This window comes from Aulonocara sp. 'chitande type north' Nkhata Bay, linkage group LG3 (genome assembly GCF_057382095.1).
Source record: "Aulonocara sp. 'chitande type north' Nkhata Bay isolate Kocher_YH1m ecotype deep benthic linkage group LG3, A_spYH_male_GT1.1, whole genome shotgun sequence".
NCBI lineage: Eukaryota > Metazoa > Chordata > Actinopteri > Cichliformes > Cichlidae > Aulonocara > Aulonocara sp. 'chitande type north' Nkhata Bay.
Genome location: NC_141346.1, coordinates 55,681,287 through 55,706,292, shown reverse-complemented (window position 1 = coordinate 55,706,292; position 25,006 = coordinate 55,681,287). Strand labels below are relative to the sequence as shown.

General features: G+C 38.9%; 1 protein-coding gene across 5 annotated transcripts in view; it reads right to left on the bottom strand.

Annotated features, from left to right (window-relative positions):
• Positions 1 to 7,420: 7,420 nt before the first annotated feature.
• Positions 7,421 to 25,006, bottom strand: part of LOC147336236 (VPS10 domain-containing receptor SorCS2-like) — a 358,303-nt gene continuing 340,717 nt past the window's right edge. For 2 of the 5 annotated variants that reach the window (XM_086285293.1, XM_086285296.1), the window contains 14 exons: positions 24,878 to 24,985; positions 20,858 to 20,978; positions 20,528 to 20,661; positions 18,546 to 18,665; positions 18,226 to 18,397; positions 17,959 to 18,145; positions 17,427 to 17,560; positions 15,748 to 15,871; positions 12,889 to 13,001; positions 12,480 to 12,602; positions 12,240 to 12,339; positions 11,789 to 11,891; positions 10,577 to 10,870; positions 7,421 to 9,410 (listed from right to left, as the gene is read on the bottom strand). In XM_086285293.1, the coding sequence (XP_086141419.1) occupies positions 10,615 to 10,870; positions 11,789 to 11,891; positions 12,240 to 12,339; positions 12,480 to 12,602; positions 12,889 to 13,001; positions 15,748 to 15,871; positions 17,427 to 17,560; positions 17,959 to 18,145; positions 18,226 to 18,397; positions 18,546 to 18,665; positions 20,528 to 20,661; positions 20,858 to 20,978; positions 24,878 to 24,985 (1,795 nt within the window). In that variant the 3' untranslated portion in view covers positions 7,421 to 9,410; positions 10,577 to 10,614. Of the gene's footprint in view, positions 9,411 to 10,576; positions 10,871 to 11,788; positions 11,892 to 12,085; positions 12,134 to 12,239; positions 12,340 to 12,479; positions 12,603 to 12,888; positions 13,002 to 15,747; positions 15,872 to 17,426; positions 17,561 to 17,958; positions 18,146 to 18,225; positions 18,398 to 18,545; positions 18,666 to 20,527; positions 20,662 to 20,857; positions 20,979 to 24,877; positions 24,986 to 25,006 lie in introns of all 5 variants that reach the window. The other 3 variants (XM_086285297.1, XM_086285294.1, XM_086285295.1) reach the window with 3 other exon arrangements.

The window sequence follows — 25,006 nt, the reverse complement described above, 5'->3', positions numbered from 1 at the left end:
TTATAGAACTCAATATCCCCGTGCTGGGCAAACAGGTTTAGCAGCCGTTTGAGCTAAGATTTTAAAATTATTCACATAATGAAAACCTATACTTTGTCTCAGGCGAGTTTCCCATTCAAATGCATGTAACAGTGAGAATCACACTGTCTTGGCCGTTTGAGCTAAGATTTTAAAATTATTCACATAATGAAAACCTATACTTTGTCTCAGGCGAGTTTCCCATTCAAATGCATGTAACAGTGAGAAACACACTGTCTTGGCGAAAGAAAGCGTTTTAGAACAACTTCATATAAATCGCTGTAACTTTTGATAGAAGACTCAGACAAACATGTTTATGGCTTTATCTTATAAAACTCAATATCTCCGTGCTGGGCAAACAGGTTTTGCAGCCGTTTGAGCTAAGATTTTAAAATTATTCACATAATGAAAACCTATACTTTGTTTCAGGCGAGTTTCCCATTCAAATGCATGTAACCGTGAGAAACGCATTGTATTGGCGAAAGAAAGCGTTTTTGAACAACTTCATATAAATCGCTGTAACTTTTGATAGAGGTCTCAGACAAACATGTTTATGGCTTTATCTTATAAAACTCAATATCTCCGTGCTGGGCAAACAGGTTTTGCAGCCGTTTGAGCTAAGATTTTAAAATTATTCACATAATGAAAACCTATACTTTGTCTCGGGCGAGTTTCCCATTCAAATGCATGTAACCGTGAGAAACACATTGTCTTGGCGAAAGAAAGCGTTTTTGAACAACTTCATATAAATCGCTGTAACTTTTGATAGAGGTCTCAGACAAACATGTTTATGGCTTTATCTTATAAAACTCAATATCTCCGTGCTGGGCAAACAGGTTTTGCAGCCGTTTGAGCTAAGATTTTAAAATTATTCACATAATGAAAACCTATACTTTGTCTCGGGCGAGTTTCCCATTCAAATGCATGTAACAGTGAGAAACGCATTGTCTTGGCGAAAGAAAGCGTTTTTGAACAACTTCATATAAATCGCTGTAACTTTTGATAGAGGTCTCAGACAAACATGTTTATGGCTTTATCTTATAAAACTCAATATCTCCGTGCTGGGCAAACAGGTTTAGCAGCCGTTTGAGCTAAGATTATTCACATAATGAAAACCTATACTTTGTCTCGGGCGAGTTTCCCATTCAAATGCATGTAACAGTGAGAAACGCATTGTCTTGGCGAAAGAAAGCGTTTTTCAACAACTTCATATAAATCGCTGTAACTTTTGATAGAAGACTCAGACACACATGTTTATGGCTTTATCTTATAGAACTCAATATCTCCGTGCTGGGCAAACAGGTTTTGCAGCCGTTTGAGCTAAGATTTTAAAATTATTCACATAATGAAAACCTATACTTTGTCTCAGGCGAGTTTCCCATTCAAATGCATGTAACAGTGAGAATCACACTGTCTTGGCCGTTTGAGCTAAGATTTTAAAATTATTCACATAATGAAAACCTATACTTTGTCTCGGGTGAGTTTCCCATTCAAATGCATGTAACAGTGAGAAACACATTGTATTGGCGAAAGAAAGCGTTTTTGAACAACTTCATATAAATCGCTGTAACTTGTGATAGAGGTCTCAGACAAACATGTTTATGGCTTTATCTTATAGAACTCAATATCCCCGTGCTGGGCAAACAGGTTTTGCAGCCGTTTGAGCTAAGATTTTAAAATTATTCACATAATGAAAACCTATACTTTGTTTCAGGCGAGTTTCCCATTCAAATGCATGTAACCGTGAGAAACGCATTGTCTTGGCGAAAGAAAGCGTTTTTGAACAACTTCATATAAATCGCTGTAACTTTTGATAGAAGACTCAGACAAACATGTTTATGGCTTTATCTTATAAAACTCAATATCTCCGTGCTGGGCAAACAGGTTTAGCAGCCGTTTGAGCTAAGATTTTAAAATTATTCACATAATGAAAACCTATACTTTGTCTCAGGCGAGTTTCCCATTCAAATGCATGTAACAGTGAGAATCACACTGTCTTGGCCGTTTGAGCTAAGATTTTAAAATTATTCACATAATGAAAACCTATACTTTGTCTCGGGGGAGTTTCCCATTCAAATGCATGTAACAGTGAGAAACGCATTGTATTGGCGAAAGAAAGCGTTTTTCAACAACTTCATATAAATCGCTGTAACTTTTGATAGAAGACTCAGACACACATGTTTATGGCTTTATCTTATAGAACTCAATATCTCCGTGCTGGGCAAACAGGTTTTGCAGCCGTTTGAGCTAAGATTTTAAAATTATTCACATAATGAAAACCTATACTTTGTCTCAGGCGAGTTTCCCATTCAAATGCATGTAACAGTGAGAAACACACTGTCTTGGCGAAAGAAAGCGTTTTAGAACAACTTCATATAAATCGCTGTAACTTTTGATAAAAGACTCAGACAAACATGTTCATGGCTTTATCTTATAAAACTCAATATCTCCGTGCTGGGCAAACAGGTTTTGCAGCCGTTTGAGCTAAGATTTTAAAATTATTCACATAATGAAAACCTATACTTTGTTTCAGGCGAGTTTCCCATTCAAATGCATGTAACAGTGAGAAACACACTGTCTTGGCGAAAGAAAGCGTTTTAGAACAACTTCATATAAATCGCTGTAACTTTTGATAAAAGACTCAGACAAACATGTTCATGGCTTTATCTTATAAAACTCAATATCTCCGTGCTGGGCAAACAGGTTTTGCAGCCGTTTGAGCTAAGATTTTAAAATTATTCACATAATGAAAACCTATACTTTGTCTCAGGCGAGTTTCCCATTCAAATGCATGTAACAGTGAGAATCACACTGTCTTGGCCGTTTGAGCTAAGATTTTAAAATTATTCACATAATGAAAACCTATACTTTGTCTCGGGCGAGTTTCCCATTCAAATGCATGTAACAGTGAGAAACACACTGTCTTGGCGAAATAAAGCGTTTTTCAACAACTTCATATAAATCGCTGTAACTTTTGATAGAAGACTCAGACAAACATGTTCATGGCTTTATCTTATAAATCTCAATATCTCCGTGCTGGGCAAACAGGTTTTGCAGCCGTTTGAGCTAAGATTTTAAAATTATTCACATAATGAAAACCTATACTTTGTTTCAGGCGAGTTTCCCATTCAAATGCATGTAACAGTGAGAAACACACTGCCTTGGCGAAAGAAAGCGTTTTTGAACAACTTCATATAAATCGCTGTAACTTTTGATAGAGGTCTCAGACAAACATGTTTATGGCTTTATCTTATAAAACTCAATATCTCCGTGCTGGGCAAACAGGTTTAGCAGCCGTTTGAGCTAAGATTATTCACATAATGAAAACCTATACTTTGTCTCGGGCGAGTTTCCCATTCAAATGCATGTAACAGTGAGAAACGCATTGTCTTGGCGAAAGAAAGCGTTTTTCAACAACTTCATATAAATCGCTGTAACTTTTGATAGAAGACTCAGACACACATGTTTATGGCTTTATCTTATAGAACTCAATATCTCCGTGCTGGGCAAACAGGTTTTGCAGCCGTTTGAGCTAAGATTTTAAAATTATTCACATAATGAAAACCTATACTTTGTCTCAGGCGAGTTTCCCATTCAAATGCATGTAACAGTGAGAATCACACTGTCTTGGCCGTTTGAGCTAAGATTTTAAAATTATTCACATAATGAAAACCTATACTTTGTCTCGGGTGAGTTTCCCATTCAAATGCATGTAACAGTGAGAAACACATTGTATTGGCGAAAGAAAGCGTTTTTGAACAACTTCATATAAATCGCTGTAACTTGTGATAGAGGTCTCAGACAAACATGTTTATGGCTTTATCTTATAGAACTCAATATCCCCGTGCTGGGCAAACAGGTTTTGCAGCCGTTTGAGCTAAGATTTTAAAATTATTCACATAATGAAAACCTATACTTTGTTTCAGGCGAGTTTCCCATTCAAATGCATGTAACCGTGAGAAACGCATTGTCTTGGCGAAAGAAAGCGTTTTTGAACAACTTCATATAAATCGCTGTAACTTTTGATAGAAGACTCAGACAAACATGTTTATGGCTTTATCTTATAAAACTCAATATCTCCGTGCTGGGCAAACAGGTTTAGCAGCCGTTTGAGCTAAGATTTTAAAATTATTCACATAATGAAAACCTATACTTTGTCTCAGGCGAGTTTCCCATTCAAATGCATGTAACAGTGAGAATCACACTGTCTTGGCCGTTTGAGCTAAGATTTTAAAATTATTCACATAATGAAAACCTATACTTTGTCTCGGGGGAGTTTCCCATTCAAATGCATGTAACAGTGAGAAACGCATTGTATTGGCGAAAGAAAGCGTTTTTCAACAACTTCATATAAATCGCTGTAACTTTTGATAGAAGACTCAGACACACATGTTTATGGCTTTATCTTATAGAACTCAATATCTCCGTGCTGGGCAAACAGGTTTTGCAGCCGTTTGAGCTAAGATTTTAAAATTATTCACATAATGAAAACCTATACTTTGTCTCAGGCGAGTTTCCCATTCAAATGCATGTAACAGTGAGAAACACACTGTCTTGGCGAAAGAAAGCGTTTTAGAACAACTTCATATAAATCGCTGTAACTTTTGATAAAAGACTCAGACAAACATGTTCATGGCTTTATCTTATAAAACTCAATATCTCCGTGCTGGGCAAACAGGTTTTGCAGCCGTTTGAGCTAAGATTTTAAAATTATTCACATAATGAAAACCTATACTTTGTTTCAGGCGAGTTTCCCATTCAAATGCATGTAACAGTGAGAAACACACTGTCTTGGCGAAAGAAAGCGTTTTAGAACAACTTCATATAAATCGCTGTAACTTTTGATAAAAGACTCAGACAAACATGTTCATGGCTTTATCTTATAAAACTCAATATCTCCGTGCTGGGCAAACAGGTTTTGCAGCCGTTTGAGCTAAGATTTTAAAATTATTCACATAATGAAAACCTATACTTTGTCTCAGGCGAGTTTCCCATTCAAATGCATGTAACAGTGAGAATCACACTGTCTTGGCCGTTTGAGCTAAGATTTTAAAATTATTCACATAATGAAAACCTATACTTTGTCTCGGGCGAGTTTCCCATTCAAATGCATGTAACAGTGAGAAACACACTGTCTTGGCGAAATAAAGCGTTTTTCAACAACTTCATATAAATCGCTGTAACTTTTGATAGAAGACTCAGACAAACATGTTCATGGCTTTATCTTATAAATCTCAATATCTCCGTGCTGGGCAAACAGGTTTTGCAGCCGTTTGAGCTAAGATTTTAAAATTATTCACATAATGAAAACCTATACTTTGTTTCAGGCGAGTTTCCCATTCAAATGCATGTAACAGTGAGAAACACACTGCCTTGGCGAAAGAAAGCATTTTCGTACAACTTCATATAAATCGCTGTAACTTTTGATAGAAGACTCAGACAAACATGTTCATGGCTTTATCTTATAAAACTCAATATCTCCGTGCTGGGCAAACAGGTTTTGCAGCCGTTTGAGCTAAGATTTTAAAATTATTCACATAATGAAAACCTATACTTTGTCTCGGGGGAGTTTCCCATTCAAATGCATGTAACAGTGAGAAACGCATTGTCTTGGCGAAATAAAGCGTTTTTCAACAACTTCATATAAATCGCTGTAACTTTTGATAGAAGACTCAGACAAACATGTTTATGGCTTTATCTTATAAAACTCAATATCTCCGTGCTGGGCAAACAGGTTTCGCAGCCGTTTGAGCTAAGATTTTAAAATTATTCACATAATGAAAACCTATACTTTGTTTCGGGCGAGTTTCCCATTCAAATGCATGTAACAGTGAGAATCACACTGTCTTGGCCGTTTGAGCTAAGATTTTAAAATTATTCACATAATGAAAACCTATACTTTGTTTCGGGCGAGTTTCCCATTCAAATGCATGTAACAGTGAGAATCACACTGTCTTGGCCGTTTGAGCTAAGATTTTAAAATTATTCACATAATGAAAACCTATACTTTGTTTCGGGCGAGTTTCCCATTCAAATGCATGTAACAGTGAGAAACGCACTGTCTTGGTGAAATAAAGCGTTTTTGTACAACTTCATATAAATAGCTGTAACTTATCTTATAGACTTCAATATTCCCGTGCTGGGAAAACAGGTTTTGCAGCTGTGTGAGCTAAGATTTTAAAATTATTCACATAATGAAAACCTATACTTTGTCTCGGGCGAGTTTCCCATTCAAATGCATGTAACAGTGAGAAACGCACTGTCTTGGCGAAAGAAAGCGTTTTTCATCAACTATAGAGCTTGCTGTAACTTTTGATAGAAGACTCAGACACACATGTTTATGGCTTTATCTTATAGACTTCAATATCCCCGTGCTGGGCAAACAGATTTTAAAGCTGTATGAGCTAAGATTTTAAAATTATTCACATAATGAAAACCTATACTTTGTTTCGGGCGAGTTTCCCATTCAAATGCATGTAACAGTGAGAAACGCACTGTCTTGATGAAAGAAAGCGTGTTTTGAAAACGTCATAAAGATAGCTGTAACTTTTGATAGACAGTCGCCACATATTTATGGATTTGCCTTATAGAATTCAACATACCCGTGTTGTGCAAACATGTTTTGCAGTTGTTTGAGCAAAGATTATGAAGTTATTCACAAAATTAAAACTCTGACACTGTAGCGTTGACATTATAATCCAAAATCTGTTCCACTTAGAGGCATGCACACCTTGTTTTCCAACGATTTTACATTGGAGCGGCAAGATCCAAATTTCCTTTGACCATTTCATTCTTTGCAAGCACTCAGATGAAAATCCACCTGAAACTCTTCAAATAATCAGTATAATGTCCTTAACCACATAAAATCTGTCATAGGCACAATACAGGGCTTGCTTTGTGGCAGGTGAATCGGCAGTTATCTGGCTGGCATTCAAGCTCTAAAGCTTTTACCCAGGCCTTGCTTCCACCTCAAACTCCCAAGGTCAAGGTCCCAAGTACCTCTGGGAGCAGTCTGACCAGGCAGAGGAGGTAGAAGCTCAACATTATCTTAACTGACTTTGATTGCATGAACTTGGTCACCTCATTGTATTTTGTGTGATGCTCGAGCGGTCCAGGCTGATTTCCATCCTCTACATTGGCAGTATACACCTTATAGTAACTTTTTACTAGATGGCCACTGTGCAGCAGTCATACACTGCTCTTTACTTAGTAGCCATCAGTACTAACCTGTTTATCCTGTACTAACCTTCAGAGGATCTTCCTTTTAAATAATAAAGTCTACCTCAGTCTGCAGCCTTTTTCACAACATGAAAAAACAATGATTGACTTTTAGTTAGCAAAACACTGTGACAACAGTTGTACTGGATAATATTATACAAATTAAAGAGACATACACGTTATGGGAGTGATTTATTCCATGATGCAGGTTGAGTGCACTATGCTTCCTGAAAAGAACACAGTTGATTTTAATTGCAAAACCAAAAGATCGAACAGAACAGAGAAAAATGAAAGGATAGAGTCGTGGTTATAATTACACTGCTGTTTCACATATGCTGTGTACCATATGTGAAACTCCTTGACTACTACACTGGAACATCATAACTCCCATTTTCCCCTGTGTTTAAGGGGACATTGATACAAAGATGACACATCACTAGAAAACTAAACAAAAATATGAGCAGAATATGTACAAAAGATGAATCAAACCAGGAGGAGTGAACACGATCTGCTGCATCGAATACAAGATGGACCAAAGGGTGGTGACAAGACCTCTTGACACATCTGTAGACTTGTTCAGCTGCTGTCTGGTGCATTGTGACAGCAACTGCTCACATTAGTTCAATTAAAAAAAACATAAAATGACTGTCAAAAGGTAACAGAAACACTCATTTGTGTTTTACATGGGCTGGAAAAGAAAAACTGACAGTATATCAAAAATATCCATCTACATTGCTGTCACTGTGTAACTGTGAGCATCTTCATAAGACAAGAAAATTATTTCCAGTTAACAATAAAGACAGTGAAATATTCCATGACATTATAATGAAAATACCCAAAAATGTAAAGCAGGCAATGATGCTGAGGAAAGTGGAAACAGTGAGATGTTGTTCAAACCTGGGAAACTCTGTGGCAGGAAACTCCAGAAAAAGAGGGGTAAAAAAAGTGATGTATTTTGGTATTAGTGTAAAACACACACACAAAGGGATATTTACAAAGCGTAAATCACCGATCATATTTACACATTTAAAATGAACCAAACTTTTAAGGAGACGTGATTCCACCACAAGCTTTGCCTAATATAGGCTGATACAATAAAATATATCAACTACAGCTTCCCTCCAATGACGGCAACCTTTGTCTCCAGGGGGTCTGCTCTGACCCAGAAAGTGTTAGGACGGGGATGAGGACAAGGAGAAAGGGCTATACTGTTTCCAGAAATAACTAAATAACAGGAAATGTCACTGAGCAGATCTGCGTCTGCTGTTTCAGGCACCATGGGACAGACAAAGGTGAAACTGATCAGAAACATCACAGACCACACATCTGTAAATTTTGTTACTTTTAAACAGGAACACTTGGAGATGAATGTTTTTTTTCTTTTTCTTTTTGTTAAATAAACAAAGCTGTGTGTACATACAGTATATTCCAAAGAAGCTGAGCTGTAAGAGTACTTGTCAGTGGAGATTTCAAAAAGTGCAACACTGCCCTCTTGTGTTTGCATGTGTACACCCATCACATGCAAATTCACAAGGGTTTATATCACATCCTACATTCCATTGAGATTATTATTGCCATTGACGAGAGGAGCAGAATGATAACTGTGTGTGTGTGTGTGTGTGTGGGAGGGGGGGGGGTGCAACAATAATGGAGGGGAACAATGCAAACTACGTTTAGTGCTCACAAATCATTTTAGCACACTAGTCTCTGGTGGTTTCAACTATCTCTCTGACTTTCAGTATCAGTGGAAACCAGTCTTGTGAGACATGCTTGCCGATTGTACCTGTGTTATCAGACAGACAGTGTACAGATGAGCCTTCAAACTGAGCCACTGGCCCTTGTGTCCAGGGTCTCCAGGGTTGGCACAAAAAAAGGGGTGATTACTGAATAGAGTCCCAACACCATGGCCAGCCACTTCCCCAAAATAATTAACACAATACCCAGAAGCAGGAGAGTGGAAGAGTCCATGGAAGAGTGAAGTGACCTGACAGAGGAGGAGGAGAGGGAAAATCTAAAGACGAGAGAAGGAAAAAGGCAGAGTGGAGTCCCTGTGCTCATTAGCCAGCTCGGCTCGCCTCAACTAGCTCTTCAGCATTGCCATGGTGGCCATCAGCTGGTCTGCTAACTGTGTAGCTCTCTGCAGTTCATGTTTAGGACCACACCCGAATGAGTGCCTGGTAAAAAAGAGATAAAAAACAATATGAGAGATGCTAAAGAGACATATAAAATATACATAAAACACATATGTAAGCCCACTTACAGTTATGTAAAAGTGTTATATATGACATAAAGCAATGTATAGTATTAGACGGTGTCCTGTGACATACAGTTCTGGCTCACGCATAACACCAAAACTTCCAAAATGCACCATTTCACAAAAAAGCAGAAAAAATAGTAAAGCACATAATTATATAATTACAATGTAATAATTAATTTGCCTTCTTGGATAGTAAACTTGATTTAATTCTATGGTTGATTAATTGTTTGAATAATTCTGGACTTCATTAAGAATTCCAGCGTGCTGGCTCAAAATTGGGTATAAAAACACAAATTACGTTTAAGTTTTTCCTTCAAAAATCATTAGTTGTTCCACATGCTCTAATCAGTAAAACTCCTATATATATTTCTTTATATTGTTACATAGAAGTCACAGGACCAAGTTGGCCAGTTGCAATTTGCTAATCTCAGTGTCTTTCTTAAGCACTCCTAGTAGACCAAACCCTCACAGGATCTACATGCTGACAGGGATTTTTATACAATTTGCTTTATTACATGAAACAGAGGTAAAAAAAAAAAATTTCTAATCTTATATAACAGAACACAATCAGGCTTTAAAATTAAGAATGATTTACTTTTGTCACAATGATAGTCGTGACAAAGATAGTTTAATATGTAAATATACAAAGAATGCACTTATTATTGTCAGGAAAGAAAAATGATTACTTTAATGGTGACCGCCATTAACAATCCACTATATCTATGATCACAAATCAATTCATTACCATCATAACCATAGCCATCATATTGTTTTGTTGTTGCACTGTATTTTATGAGAAACCTTGTCATAAAATTTATAGAAATTATTATATAGAGACATCAGGTCATGTATGATAAAATTAAAAGAATTTTGGCAAGTGTACAAGTATAACTCAGTAACACTAACATTTCCGATTCCTTAGGCATTATGTAGTGCAAAAATTACTGAATGTCATGCAATATGATTAGCTGTGCTTGTTGATGGCCATGAAATGCTATGTGACTACTTTAGAAGCAACGATAATAAACCTCAAAGAACTGCAATGGCAGTAAAAATAACAAAAAGGGGGAAGTCCTTCAGTACCTTGGTGTGTGTTAGCTGCTGGTGTTAGTGGCTTGGGTTTAGTAGCAGTGGTTAGTAGTAGTCCTTATTAGGGAACGGAAGGCGGGGCTACCTCCTGCGTTACCTAGAGTCTGTGAGTCCAGGTCGTCATCGATGTACTCCTCACCCTGGATGATTTGCTGGGTGTCCTCACTGTGATTGACAGGGCTGATCATCTCCTGCTCCTTTACACTGTGCATCTGGGCGTAGTTGTGGGTGCATGGAAGCTTCCTGAAAAACAATGGGGGATATGCATCCTCAGGCCTAAGCCAAGGACTGTGGGATTTGTTGTTTTTGTAAGACGGGGCTGTATAGTCTTCCATTGCGTTCTTTAAGTGACTTTTTGTGGATATTTGTGTTAGAGACACAAGGAGGTGCTGCTGGTGGGTTACTGATATGACAAGAAGCATGCACAATGTGAATTTGCATTCAACTGTTTAGGGTTGTATGACTTCAAACATCATGAGGTGTATGCAACCATCAGGGAATATGATATTTTTATTAAAATAGCTGGTGGTAGCTAAAGATACTGGACAGATGGATACATTTTAGTTCATGCACATCATTACAAAATTTCAATATTGTAGCAATCTAACTTAAGGGATGTTTCAATTTGTGTCACTTACTTTGGTATGGAACCTGAACATTTGATGGATTTCCACACTACCCACAATGGATTTTAAATAGTCAGGTTACAATTAAAATTCAGATTTTCAGCTTTAATTGAGGACGTTTAACAGAAGTATTACATTTATTGTGTAGGAGTTAAAGCCATGTTTAGACACAGTCCTTCATTTTCAGAGGCTTAGAAAATCCAGGGTGATTTCACCAGATGCTGTGTGGTGTATCTCTTGAGATACTCCACTTAGACTTTAGTTCAGCTGCCTTCAGTTACTGCTTGTAAGTGGGTCTCTCTGCATTCTGCTTAATTTATCATGGAATAATGAAAGAATAGCCCTCACCTAGCTTGTGAAGCTGAAAGTCTGCATTTCAATTACATCTTAATTGTTTCATTTACAATCCACTGCAGTGGTGCACAGAGGCAATATTACAAATATTATGTTACTGTACAAAACTACTGACTTTAGAGCTCACCTCATGAGTTTTTCTTTCAACGTTTGATTTCCATTCTTTGTCAGGTTTTTTTTGTGCCTACGTCGTTAAGGTGACAGCACTGTAAAATACATGACTCACCTTTTGAACTTATAGAGGATAAAGGCGCCAGTAGCAATAAGACCAATGAGGAAAATGACAGCTAGAGTCCAAACACCGGCACTTCCAGCTGCTCCATGGTAGCCTGGATTGATGAGCACACAGTAAAGAATGCATCACATTTCTACAATCAAAGGACAAAAGGTGAAAACACAGCAGAGCACAACACCAACAGACCCGGATGCAGGAAAAAGAAAGGCCCAGGAGTCAAACCAAAGACTAAGCTGGTGATGCTAATTGCATTTATAGAGAAAGCAGGTATATTATTTATCAACGCACCATTCTCTGCCTCTGTAACTGTTGAGTCTTTAGTAATATAACCTAGTTCTTGGAAATAAACCAATAGGATGCAATTATCATTTAAAATACTGTATACATTTACAAACTTCACTTAATATGTACTGAAGTGCAAAATACATGTACCAAAATATACCTGCATTTGGGTCAGCTAGCATCACGAGCACCTGTAGGCCTCCTCGTATCACAAAGCTGACGTTGTTGTCGTTGAAGACCTGAATGATGGCTGGAATACGCTAAAGATGAGATTAAGTGTATTAAATGTAACTGATGTTACTTATAAAAAACAAACTTGCTAGTCTGTGTCTCCACAGAGTAAAACATGCCACCACCCGTGTTCAGGCATTGGATATGTTTATTATCAGTGATCACATACCTTATCTACAAACAAGCTTCTCTTGGCTGGTTTGGTGTCCAGTGGGAGAACATACAGGTTGGCAGAGGTGGGGAGACCTGGTTTGACCACAGTAACTAGGGAATTCTGAGGTACACCTGTAATCTGGGGCCACAAGATGAAAATGCCAGTCATGTCTTAAATCTGCACTAATCCAATAACTGTATAATTCATATCCTACAGTGTTTAGTGTTAATCAGCAAAGGTTAGCATGCTAACTATGATTATATTATTATTATGTGATTATAACATGGACTATCATTATCTAACAGTAATACTTTTATGTTTTGTATTTTTATAGGAGTACCAGACATTAGACTGGACTGTGCGCTATGAAAAGACAAGAAGTTAGGTTGCGTGACACTACCATCCATTCTCTTTAAAGACCTACCTTAGCCAGTATTTTGGTGACCACCTGGCCAATGTCATCTCTCCACTCTGGGATATTTGGATTGAATCTGTCTAGGTTTCTGCTGAAGCTCAGAGGGATGACTTGGAAGTTATCTGCAGGAGCAGTCAACAAGCATCATGGCTATGATTTAAATTGATCAAATAAAACCTAAAATATTATTTTAGCAAATAAATAAAATTAAAAAGAAATTGCAAATACCTACACATTACGCTGTTTGGACTGATGTGTAACACCTTGGTGGGAACATATGTGGTAAAGAAATCAGTCTGCCTATCCATATGTGTATTTTTTTGCATGAACTAATAGAAGTAGTGTAGCTTGTTGAGAAGCAGCATTTCAAATATGTATAAAACTGTGTACAAAAATCACAAAATAATTTGAGCAACATAATGAAACCAAAGCAAAAAGCTAGTTAAAATGTACTTGAGTTCAGACAGTAAAAAAATCCGAGTTAAACTAAAATAAACTCCCTCTATCTTCAAATATTAAAGCTTGCTTATAAATAAAACAAGCACATCTCTTTGTCAAATGAATTCTAACTTGCTAACTCTGATACACCAGCAATAAAATCATGAGATCATACAATATTTTCCAAAGATGGAAAAATGTCAATTCAATTTTATTTGTACAGCGCCAAATCTCAACAACAGTCACCTCAAGGCGTTTTATATTGTAAGGCAGACCCTACAATAACAGGCAGCAAATTTGTCTCTGTTTGTCTCAGTGACTCTTAGACCAGGAATAGCTTTTAAGTTTTGACTTTACTATCCGAACTCTGACTGAAAAATTTAAGAATGTTGAAAGCTCACTCTCAACAGTAGAAGCCGAGATGTGGTTGAAAGCTATGAGAAAAAGCCTACAGTAGGACAAAGATCTGAATTCAATTTTTTTCAGATTTTTCTTAACTACCTTATCCAAAAGAAAGAATGAACATGTGCATTAAATTTAAGCTAACAGCATTGTTTATGTTAGCAAGAATGAATGACCTCTCTGCACTGAAACATACTTGTTATTACAGTTTTTCTCGATTGCTTAAACACTATCTTTTGAACTCAAATTTCAAAACCATAATGCTATTTTTCAAAAAGCACACCCATTTCCCTGAACTATAAACACAGGGGAATTTAGTGCAGGGAAATACCCTGCTTTAATACATGAGTCAGATTTGGTGAACTGTTATTGGAAAACTGTACACACAAATCCCTTTGATTTTCAGTGCTTACGCCATGTAGTCATTTTGAAAGCACTAGCATTCAATGATGTTGACTTAAGTCAGCACAGCTTGAACTCAATTAGTGGAAACACTAAGAGTCAAAATGTATCACACACCAATCAGAAACTTTGAGGGCCAAAGTCAGCTCATCCGGGTCTGAAAGGTCGAGGAGGAGGAGGCGAAGGAGGTCTAGGACATCAGGGAAGAGGAGGTGGAGGAGGAGGAGGCAGAGGAGAAGGAGGTCTAGGACAACAGCGACAAGGAAGGGGAAGAGCTAGGGCAAGGAGACAAGCGGTCTTGGATGAATTTCGAGCCACTTTAGTTGACTGTGTCCTTGTTTATGGTATGACTATGAGGGAGGCTGGGCAACGAGTACAGCCAAATTTGAGTCGCTTCACTGTTGCCTCCATCATCAGAACCTTCAGGGAGGAAAACAGGTAGGTGTAAGACTGTTCTGTACAGTAACTTCAGTAACTTTTGAGTTACTGAACTCAAGTTTTTTGAGTTTCAGTATGTTTCCATTTTTGTCCTGAAAAAGGTTATTTGACAGTTACAGTAAATGAGTGCTTCTATTTTTTTGTAGGACACAGAGGGGACCACCTGGTGGAGGCCGGTTAAATTGTCAGAGGAGCAAGAGAGGGAGCTTGTAAACATGGAAGATGCCACTAATGTAATCCCCCTGCGAGGAGGAGATTGATTGAGGATGATCATAATTTTCGAGGGATAAATGCCATTAGCCTCTCCATATTGACCACATCCTCCGAAAGAACCAATTCCAGATGAAACTGGCATAGATTGGTTCTTTTGAATGATAGTCTGAAAGAGTGAAAAACCAACAAGTGAGTTCTGATATTGTATGAAGTATTGTGTTACATCACAGCATGATAGTTTATGCTGCCATTTGTGCACTCTTAAACTGTGGTTCAGGGTAACTCTATTGTGTTAGTCAGGTTTTAACCTGACCAAAAGGAGACGCATTGGTTGTGTCTTTTGTCTTCATCATGTGAAAAGGTTTTTGAGGGGAAGAACCACAAGCAACATGACTTGCCAGTTCTGGAAATATTGTTTTTAATTTATTGCACCAATGTGTAAGACTATGTTGTAGTGTGTGTGTTTGAGGCCTTGTGTGTTATGTCTGTGGGCAAAATTTGTTTTTTCAGCAAGTGAATGGTTTTGAGTGTAGAGCTTCATTTTGACCTGAAAATACGATGTTTGGGAAATTGGGTGAGACGTTATGGATTTGTGTTTACTGTTTTGAGAATACGAGGCATAGTTTCGAGAAATGTGTTTAACCACTCGAAAAAAATACTGTAATCTCTGGCTCACTTCCACAACATGTCTTTGATCCTGTCCTCCTTCTCTCTCCCCAACCAATCGTGGCAGATAACCGCCCCACCCTGAGCTTGCTCGTAGGGGGTCATATGGGGTTGGGTTTTTCTGACAATAGTGCCTTGAAATGACTGTTGTTGTGATTTGCCGCTGTATAAATAAAATTGAATTGAAGAATTGAATTAAAATGAATATTGTAATTCTATTTTGGCCAACAGACAAATGTAACTTTCTCAGAACCTTTGATATAATAACCTCTTTCTCTTCACCTCTTAGCACATACAAACATACGTTACCGTAAACTCGGACAGTTCTTGTGTCCTGCACCATGGATCGGCTGTTTGTGGCCTGTACCGTGACTGAGACTTTGCCTGTTCCTGGGAAACGAGTCAGAAGGTTGTTCTGCAGAGTCAGGATGGGCTGCAGGAAAAATTCACAGTATTAGTGATAAAAACATGTGGAACATCTGGAAAAACAAAAAAATGGAGGTCTGGAGGTCAGAAATATTCAGAACATTTTTGGGTTTATTTAATAAACCTATGCAATATGAAACCTGCTGTGCATAATAAATTTTGAGACTATTTTAATTCATTGCTATAGTCACTGGGCCACAAATTTGCTCATAGCTTAAATTAAAATTGGTATTGCAATTGTTCCAAGCGAGGAACCCTAACAAGAAACCCCCCATATTGTACTCTGGGTCCAGCAACCAATAGCAAGAAGGCAGTGCACAATGTAACTAGTTAATACTTAGCAGCTACACAAATTTTGGTCTCTTTGTCACTGTAAAAAGAAACTGAAAAGTTTATACATATCAGAACATAATAAAAATCATCTGTTCTTTACCAGGTCTTAAAATTAAATAAATAAAACTTCAGGCAAAGTACAAAACATTTCCTATAATGCTGTGTCATTGTTTATTGAACAAAACCTTATCCAAAATGCACAATCAGAGTGTCAAATTTAAGTACACCCTTACTAGTTCCTTGGGAATTAAAAAGATAAGTAGCCACGGGGGGCTGCAAATTAAATGCACGTCATTAATTTAATTCGGGAACCCAACCACGGCCACAAAATCAGATTTTTTTGGCAGTTTTCTGGTCTGGAGGAAGAAGTGGAATAAATTCAAGACATTCTTCCTAGTAGTAGAGATCTTGGGAAATTCACCCCAAGGTTACAGTGCAATGCTCAGAGAAAGTGCAAAAACCACCAAAACAACCAACCAAGCAAAAAAACTATCCAAGAACTACATCTCAGACTCTACAGGCCTCAGCTACCATGTTAAATTCAAGATTTAGAAAAAGACTGAACAAGTACAGTGTGTCTGGAAGGGTTCCCAGGAGAAAGCCTCTTTCTAGAAAGAACACAGCAGCACTCATTATCTTTGCAAAATTTTATCTGAACAAACTACAACACTTCAGCAACTGTGTTTTTTGGACATATGTGACTAAAGTGCATATGTTTGGCCATAATGCATAATACATAAAAACCAAACATTTCAGCACAAACACCTCATACCAATTGTCAAACCCAGTTGACAATTAGGTGATTCTTTGGGCTCATTATACAGCAACTTGGCTTAGGCACCATGTAGTCTGCTGCTGCTATTATTTATTATTGTTTGCTGGGTTTTTTGTTGTTGCTACGGTATTTAAACGTAGAATGGGAGGCAGAGCCTTCAGCTTGCAGGTCCCTCTTCTATGGAACCAGCTCTCAGTTTAGATCAGTCTTAGAGATTTCTTTTTTTGATGAAGTTTTAGTTTAGTTTCCAGCATCAGGCCTAAAGTGCTGGGGAGTGCTTCTCATGACACACTGTTTCTTCCTCTTAATCACCACTTTTCACGTTTGTTTGTACACCACTCTGTATTCAATCCTTAGTTACTTAGCTGAACTAACGCAATTTTAATGGAATTCCACAGATTTTACAGTTAGAAATGAATTTATAAATGAATGACAATTGAAGTTTTTCCTTTACCTGCATGCTGTCTCCTATCCACCAGTAAAAGACAGTCAGGTTGGCCTCACTGGGAAGGACAGTAGCAGTGAGATTGACCTCATGGTTTCTCCCAGCAATGGGAACCACTTCTAGGTGTACTTCCTGTAGTGGGGCTACAAGAAATGAAATTCTATTAAAATAATAAGAAAGGGTCAGACTCTACAGGCCTCAGCTACCATGTTAAATATTAAAGTTCGTGTCAGTAGAATTAGAACATTTCTAACTGACAAATAAGAAGTGAAAAATGAAGTGAGATTCAGAACGGTCTCCACCATATTTGGCAAAGCTAGACAGATATGAGAGGAGCGAACCAACTGGCAAAAGATGATTTCATCACGTTTTTTCCCTGCTAGGTATTAATAGAAATTCAGGACAAATGAGTATAGATGTTTGTGACAGGCAGTGTGAGCTTCAGTGATGAGACATCAGCAAAAACTCCACCTCCAAGAAAGAAAATACATTTTAGAGGCTGTCTAATTAAAAGACAAGGAAGTTCACCAGGAAACCCAACCTGTGACCTGGATGTACATGGTAGCCTCATCGTGTCCAGCCATATTCTCAGCCTTCACTTTGACCTTGTAAATGCCTGGATTTTCATAACGGTGCTGGATGGGTTCATCAGTCACAGTCAGGTTCTGGTAAATTGTCCGTACCCCATCACCAAGATCCACCTGATACTTGGTGCTGCTGGTGTCACCCTGTTAAAGAAAGATAATGTTCAACAAACTGAAACTGAATAAATGAGGAAAAAGTAAAAAGAAAACAACTTTTGTCCTACCTGCTCCTGGTGGACAGTGAATGTGATGTCATCCCCAGGTGCCACAGCCAGCATCTGCCCTTTTATGCCAACTCGTAATCCTTTAGGCGCGAGCAGGGGGCAGCTGTGCTTTTTAGAGCTCTGCTGCTTGTTTGGCTCCCCTTCACATGAGTTAGATATCATCTTCCTGTAGCTGAAACACAGCAGAGGACAGAGTGTGAAGTCAGGCGTGCACTCTTACTGAAAGCAAGATTAGAGAGTGAATAACAATGCTGGTAGGTGTGAACTTGAGACAGAGCTGGAGCTGGGTTGGAGAAAACGTAAAATCAACAAGAACAGACCCAGTGCTGGACATGTAGGTCTGTCCTAGGTGGCAGTCTTCAGGTGGTGAATCTGGATCATACCAGAAGTCAGCAATGCAGCGGTCAGTTTCCATGTGTGATTGCTCGAATCCATAATCACTACAAAGACATTTCAGCATCATAAAAATTAATAACTGTTCACTAAGCAAGAAAGTTATGCTGGTCTGAGCAAATACTTGAAAAAGTAAAGGCCTCAAAGATAACACAGCATGAAGTACAGGGTGGGCCATTTATATGGATACACCGTAATAACATGGGAATGGTTGGTGATATTAAAGTCCTGTTTGTGGCACATTAGTATATGTGAAGGGGCAAACTCCTCGAGGTGGGTGGTGACCATGGTGGCCATTTAGAAGTCGGCCATCTTGGATACAACTTTTGTTTTTTCAATAGGCCATGTGACACATCAAACTTATTGGTAATGTCACAAGAAAAACAATGGTGTGCTTGGTTTCCACGTAACTTTATTCTTTCATGAGTTATTTACAAGTTTCTCTTTGTTCACAGTCATTGACATGTCGAAGAGGTTAACACGTGAGGAGCGGATCGAAATTGTGTTGATATCTGGTGAACGCAGTAACCGGGTCATTGCAGCAGATTTCAATGCAAGACACCCTACGGGACCACCCATCTCCCATGCTACAGTCAGCAAACTGCTTGCTAAGTTTCGTGATTTTTGCCAAAATGTGGACGCAAGCAAACTGTTACTAATGAAGAAACATCAGTGGCTGTCCTAGCTTCATTCAGCAAGAGCCCACAGCGTAGCACTCGCCGCATCTCACTGGAGAGTGGCATTAGTTGAACATCCCTTCGGCGGATATTAGCTTCTCACAAACGGCACCCTTACAAAATCCAGCTACTGCAGCATCTCAACGAGGATGACCCAGATCGGCGCACAGAATTTGCAGAATGGGCAAAACAAAAACTGGAACAGGACCCTCAGTTCACGCAGAAGATTTTGTTCAGAGATGAGGCAAACTTTTATGTGAATGGTGAAGTTAACAAACAAAACCACCGCTATTGGTCTGACACTAACCCATATTGGATGGATCCCTCCAAGACTGTTGGACCAACAAAAGTGATGGTTTGGTGTGGTATATGGGGTACAACGATAGTGGGTCCATTCTTCATCAATGGAAACCTCAAGGCCACTGGATATTTGAAATTGCTACATGATGATGTGTTTCCCTCTTTGTGCACTGAAGCTGGCATGTTCCCTGAGTTTTTCCAGCAAGATGGTGCTCCACCACATTATGGGTGCCAGGTCCGAGCATTCCTAGATGAACAGTTTCCTGGAAAGTGGATTGGTCGTGGTGGCCCGAAGGTCTCCCGATCTGACCCCCTTAGACTTTTATCTTTGGCGCCATCTGAAGGCAATTGTCTATGGTGTGAAGATACGAGATGTGAAGCACCTGAAACTACGGATACTGGATGCCTGTGCTGGCATTTCTCCTGTGGTGTTGCTATCAGTGTGTGAAAAGTGGGAGAAGAAGGTTGCATTGACAATCTAACACAATGCAGCACATTGAACACATTTTATAAGTGGTCAGAAACTTGTAAGTAACTCATGAAAGAATAAAGTTACATTGAAACCAAGCACACCATTGTTTTTCTTGTGACATTACCAATAAGTTTGATGTGTCACATGGCCGTCTTCCTATTGAAAAAACAAAAGTTGTATCCAAGATGGCCGACTTCTAAACGGCCACCATGGTCACCACCCATCTTGAGGAGTTTGCCACCTCACATATACTAATGTGCCACAAACAGGACTTTAATATCACCAACCATTCCCATGTTATTATGGTGTTTTCCATATAAATGGCCCACCCTGTAGTGTGCACAGTGTCCTTTATTTGCATTTATAAACAATACATTTGCTTTTGTTTCCGCATTCTACTTTCAGATACAATAATAGAGGAAATATGATGTAATCTGAAACCAGTTCAGTGCATATTTACCAGTTGTAGTCTTTCTCAGTACACTGGCAGGGTTTGTTGGTCAGAGCTGATGTGTAGCTTTTTCCTTTTATGCAGAATGCAGTGTCCTTCCTCTTCCTGAACGTCCGCTCCTGGCCCATAATGCACTTTTCCTCCTAAGGGTGATAAAATCCATGTGCACACTCTGTAGCCACTTATATGTTTGTACAATCTGATACAACCAAACACAGCTCGAGAGCCATGACCTTAGAAATAGATAATTTCCCTTGGAAACTTCAAAAAGCTAGAATCTATAACACAGCTTAAATCATGTGAATGTGCTGCATCTCTGTGTGAGTCCGTGTGCATTACCTTCTGATCTGTGAACTGCCAGGAGTCATAATCAGACTCAGTGCACTGACGGGGAAAAGACTGCCTAAAGTCCACTTTCACCAGCTCCCAGTCTGACCTATAGCTGATGTGGCCAAACACACTGCAAGAAAACACACACACACACACGCAGTATAACGAAAAAAGCCTTTTTTTGTCGGCACAAAGGAAAGTCTGAACATCAGGCTTTTTTCATTTTTTAGCATCAACACCTAAATGGTAAAGACAGGATATTTCCTTAATGTTCTGCTTGTTTGATAAAACATTAACAACGTTCTTGCTTCCAGCTGTTTGTTAGATTCTTTCCTCTGTGTTTCCTCAGAGTCACTGAGTTGCACTCACTTACACACCTGACACAAACAGCAGCAACTTCATTAATTATTCTAAGACTGGTAATTCACAACATGTGCTTTTCTAAAACACAGAGTGGCAGTTTTAAAATGTAAGTATTTATTTTACAGCATTATTGTGGCATTATTGTGTATGATGCAAGGGGCAACACTGAGATAATCTTTACCTAAACCATCTTGCAGCTTTACAAATGGATTGTATCTCTATTGGAAATGTAGCTCAGCCTTTTAGCAAAGTCACAGTTCCCCATCCTTTCCACTAGATGGTGGTGTTCTACAGGAAATCACAGGTGATGCGCCATATTCCCATTACTGAACTCAGCTGTTTAATCTGTGTGTGTCTGTTAGAACATTTTTAAGCATACTGATGTGACTCAAATCAGTCACTCTGACATATGTTATTGGCTTGCAATCACTTCGTTGGAGTGCCGCGCAAGCAAGACTAATGTTGTCTTTACCAGCGTCGTTAAAAGGTAGTGACAGATGTCTCGGCTGCAGATTCACATATGCTGATGTTCCACTTTTTACCTCTGTTGTTCTTCTTGCTCTTACTTGTTTGATTTGGTCAAATACGGATTATCCTGCTTCTTAAATTTGGAGGATTTTTAAAGCAATTATCTGATTTAAAATTATTCCATGCTGTGTGGTACAGACTGTCAAAAAAGTTTGGATTTCAGTTTTGCTAAGGTAAAATTTGAAGTCTTATTTAGTAACAATTAGCAGGATCTGTGCTAATATTAGCTGATAGCTTACGACATCACCCTCCTGATCAAATATGGTAACCTCTGACTCCAAAATAACGACATGGCAGCTGCCCAAAAATACTTATCTTGAGTCTTTAATCTAATAAGTAGCTACAAACTGTCTATCTTTGTATACAGTCTATGATCACAATACGCCAATTTCAAAATTCTGAAAACCACCTATGGAGGACAAGGAGAAGATCCTGCCTTAGTAATGTGGATGAACGCATGTTTAACATTTCCATCCGTGAGTCTTATCTAGATTTTGTAAACAACATTTTGCTGGGTCACTGCAAACCTTTCAGTGTACTTCAGTGTAAAAATGTTTATTGCTTTATTTGTGTATTAATTCCCACCAGCTGTGGAGTTAATTTAGTTATTTCTTTGTCTACTTTTGAATGGGCGCTCCAGAGCATTAACACTTCTGTTAGTGGACAAACAACAGTCCAATCAGCTCAGTGAACACAAATCAAAACTTATTAACAGCTCCCTTTGTTAAACAAACAGAGCTAAGTAGGAGAAAACACATGTTTGTACATTGTTTTCAGGAGAGTTTTGTTGCAGAATGTGATTAGATACAAACCAGTGATGTGGTTTTCTATTATGTTTCTTACAAGTGGTTTAGAAGCAGCAGAATGAGGTGATTTCATGATCTCACAAAGCAGTATGTGCAGTAGAAACCTGCCTGTGCTGTCCTGATATTTGACTGGGTGTTATTAGTATGAGTGGTGGACGAGCTCTACTCCCCACCTGTCCTTGGTGCTAAGTCACTGTTCAAAGACTTCATTACGGGATGGCAGCCTCCGCCATCAAAAATCGAAACTCCGTGGCAAGGATATAGACCCTGGCTAATCTATCAGACATGAGCTGCCCTCAACACCCTTCCTTGGCCGCCGACCCTATCTCGCTGGAGTCAGTTGGATGGCACATATATATGTGTGTGTGTGTGTGTGTGTGTGCGTGTGTGCGTCTGAGTGTGTCTCAGCCCAGAGGCTGTGTGCCTGACATCTCTGATAATGGTGAGTGAGCTTGAATGTTCGATCTCTCCTCCTCATGTGTGTGTGCCTGCGCGTGTATCTGTGCGTGTGTGTGACAATCTCTTTGCCCTTCTCAGCAGATTACTGCTAGGAGTGAGTCTTATCTGTGTGCCAAGGTCTGGAGTCTAAGATGATGTGACAAGTGTCACTCCTGCTAACTTAGAGATGGAGAGATTTGGAGAGAGCGAGTGAGAGAGAGAGAGAGAGAGAGCAAGCAAGAGAAGACAGACTTTACGCCTAAAAAGATATGAACGCCTGACATCTGCACCTAAAGCTACCTGCAGTTGATATTCAGTACTCATAGAGTGAGAAGCCAAAGAAATCGAAAACTGTAGTGGTACCAGTTTTCAAGAACAAAAGAGTTATAGTAATTACAGACTGATGAAGATGATACCGATAAGCTATGAATCTGTTGATGGTAGATGTAATATTTTCTTTGAAAGTGCTGATCAGGAAGTACAGAAAAGGTCAGAAGGTTTTGCAAAATGCTTTTGAGGATTTCGAGAAACAATATGATAGGTTGCCAAACTCTATGCTACAGCATTAGGAAGTCAGGATTGGCAGAAATGTACGTGAGGCCAGGACATGAATGAGGACAGGGAGACAGGTGGAATTACAAACAGGTACTGGCTTTGACCCCCTTCTTGTTTACAACAGTGATAGACAAGCTGACAGATGCAATCAGGCAGGAGTCTTTGTGGATAAAGATGTTCACAGTTAACACTGTGATTGTGTAGGGAGGAGTAGGTGGGAGAGCCTGGAAAGGTGGAGGGATACGTTGGAGAGAAGAGGAGTGAAAGTCAGAAGAAGCAATGTGAATGAGAAAGAGTGACAATACAAGGAGCAGAGGTAGTGAAGATGGACAGTTTCAACTAATATGAGGCTGATGCTCAAATTTTTGTTGGGAGAGACCACATGGACAGTATTAGAAATTAGTATATCAGAGAGACGGCTCAGGTTGAGTACTTTGAAGACAATGTTAGAGAGGCAAATAATGAGATAGTAAAGAGTTTGGACAAATAATGCTGTATATCAAGCTGCCAGGCAGAAGAAAATAAGAGCAATCACAGAGGAGGTCCATGGACCTAGTGAAGGAGGACAAGCAGAGCGTTAGTGTAAAAGATGAGGATGCAGGGGATATGGTGAGACAGAGGAAGGTGATTAGGCTGTGTTAGAGTGTAAAGGTTCTCAGGCCTTGGTTTAGCTCACTGGGATGAGCAGGCGCCCATAGGCCGTTTGGCTGAGAGTGGCAAATCCGAATCTGAATCCGACCCCTGTTCATACAATACTGTCTTTCAAGCTGTATATAAAGAAATGAGGGCTTATGGCTCAAGACTTATGCACAGCACCGTAGACGCTAACTAAGCTGCCTGTACTGCTGTACTAGTCTAAGCCTGCTCAGGATGCGTTCACAAATACTTAGCAGACTATGGGAGTAATATGTCAGCAGGTGAGTATGTAGGGGTCCTCTGCTCCCATCATTCTCTGCTTTAATGTGAAACTGAAGAGAAACTAGGTGCCACTCTCCAAAAAGGGGGACTGCTTTATTGGAAAAGAAAAATGAGCTCCTTTAAATGTACTCTATTACCCGGTAGACCTTTCAGACAACTTATTAAAAACGTATACGAGTACAGGAAGAGTTAAGGATACAATAAAAGGTAAATTGTAGGAGATGTAAGGTATTTAAATTCTTCTCCACAATGCTGAATAGATATGGAATATGAGAGAATATATTGTCAGCTACATAAAGGAAAGTTTGAATTTGTATTTTTTTAAAAGGCACCTAAAATTTCAGACCCTTTTCAGTTAATTTAACTGAACAGTGTGTTTTATCATTCTGGCAGAAGCACTGAAATTGAAATTTTCACTCACGTCATGACCAGGGTCTCATCTCCTGGCTCACTCAGAAGTCCATCGACGAACACGGAGGTGCTTGTAAAGTTGTGAATGTTCCACGTCCGTCCTTCATCAATACTGAACCTGTGGGAAAGGATGAAGTGT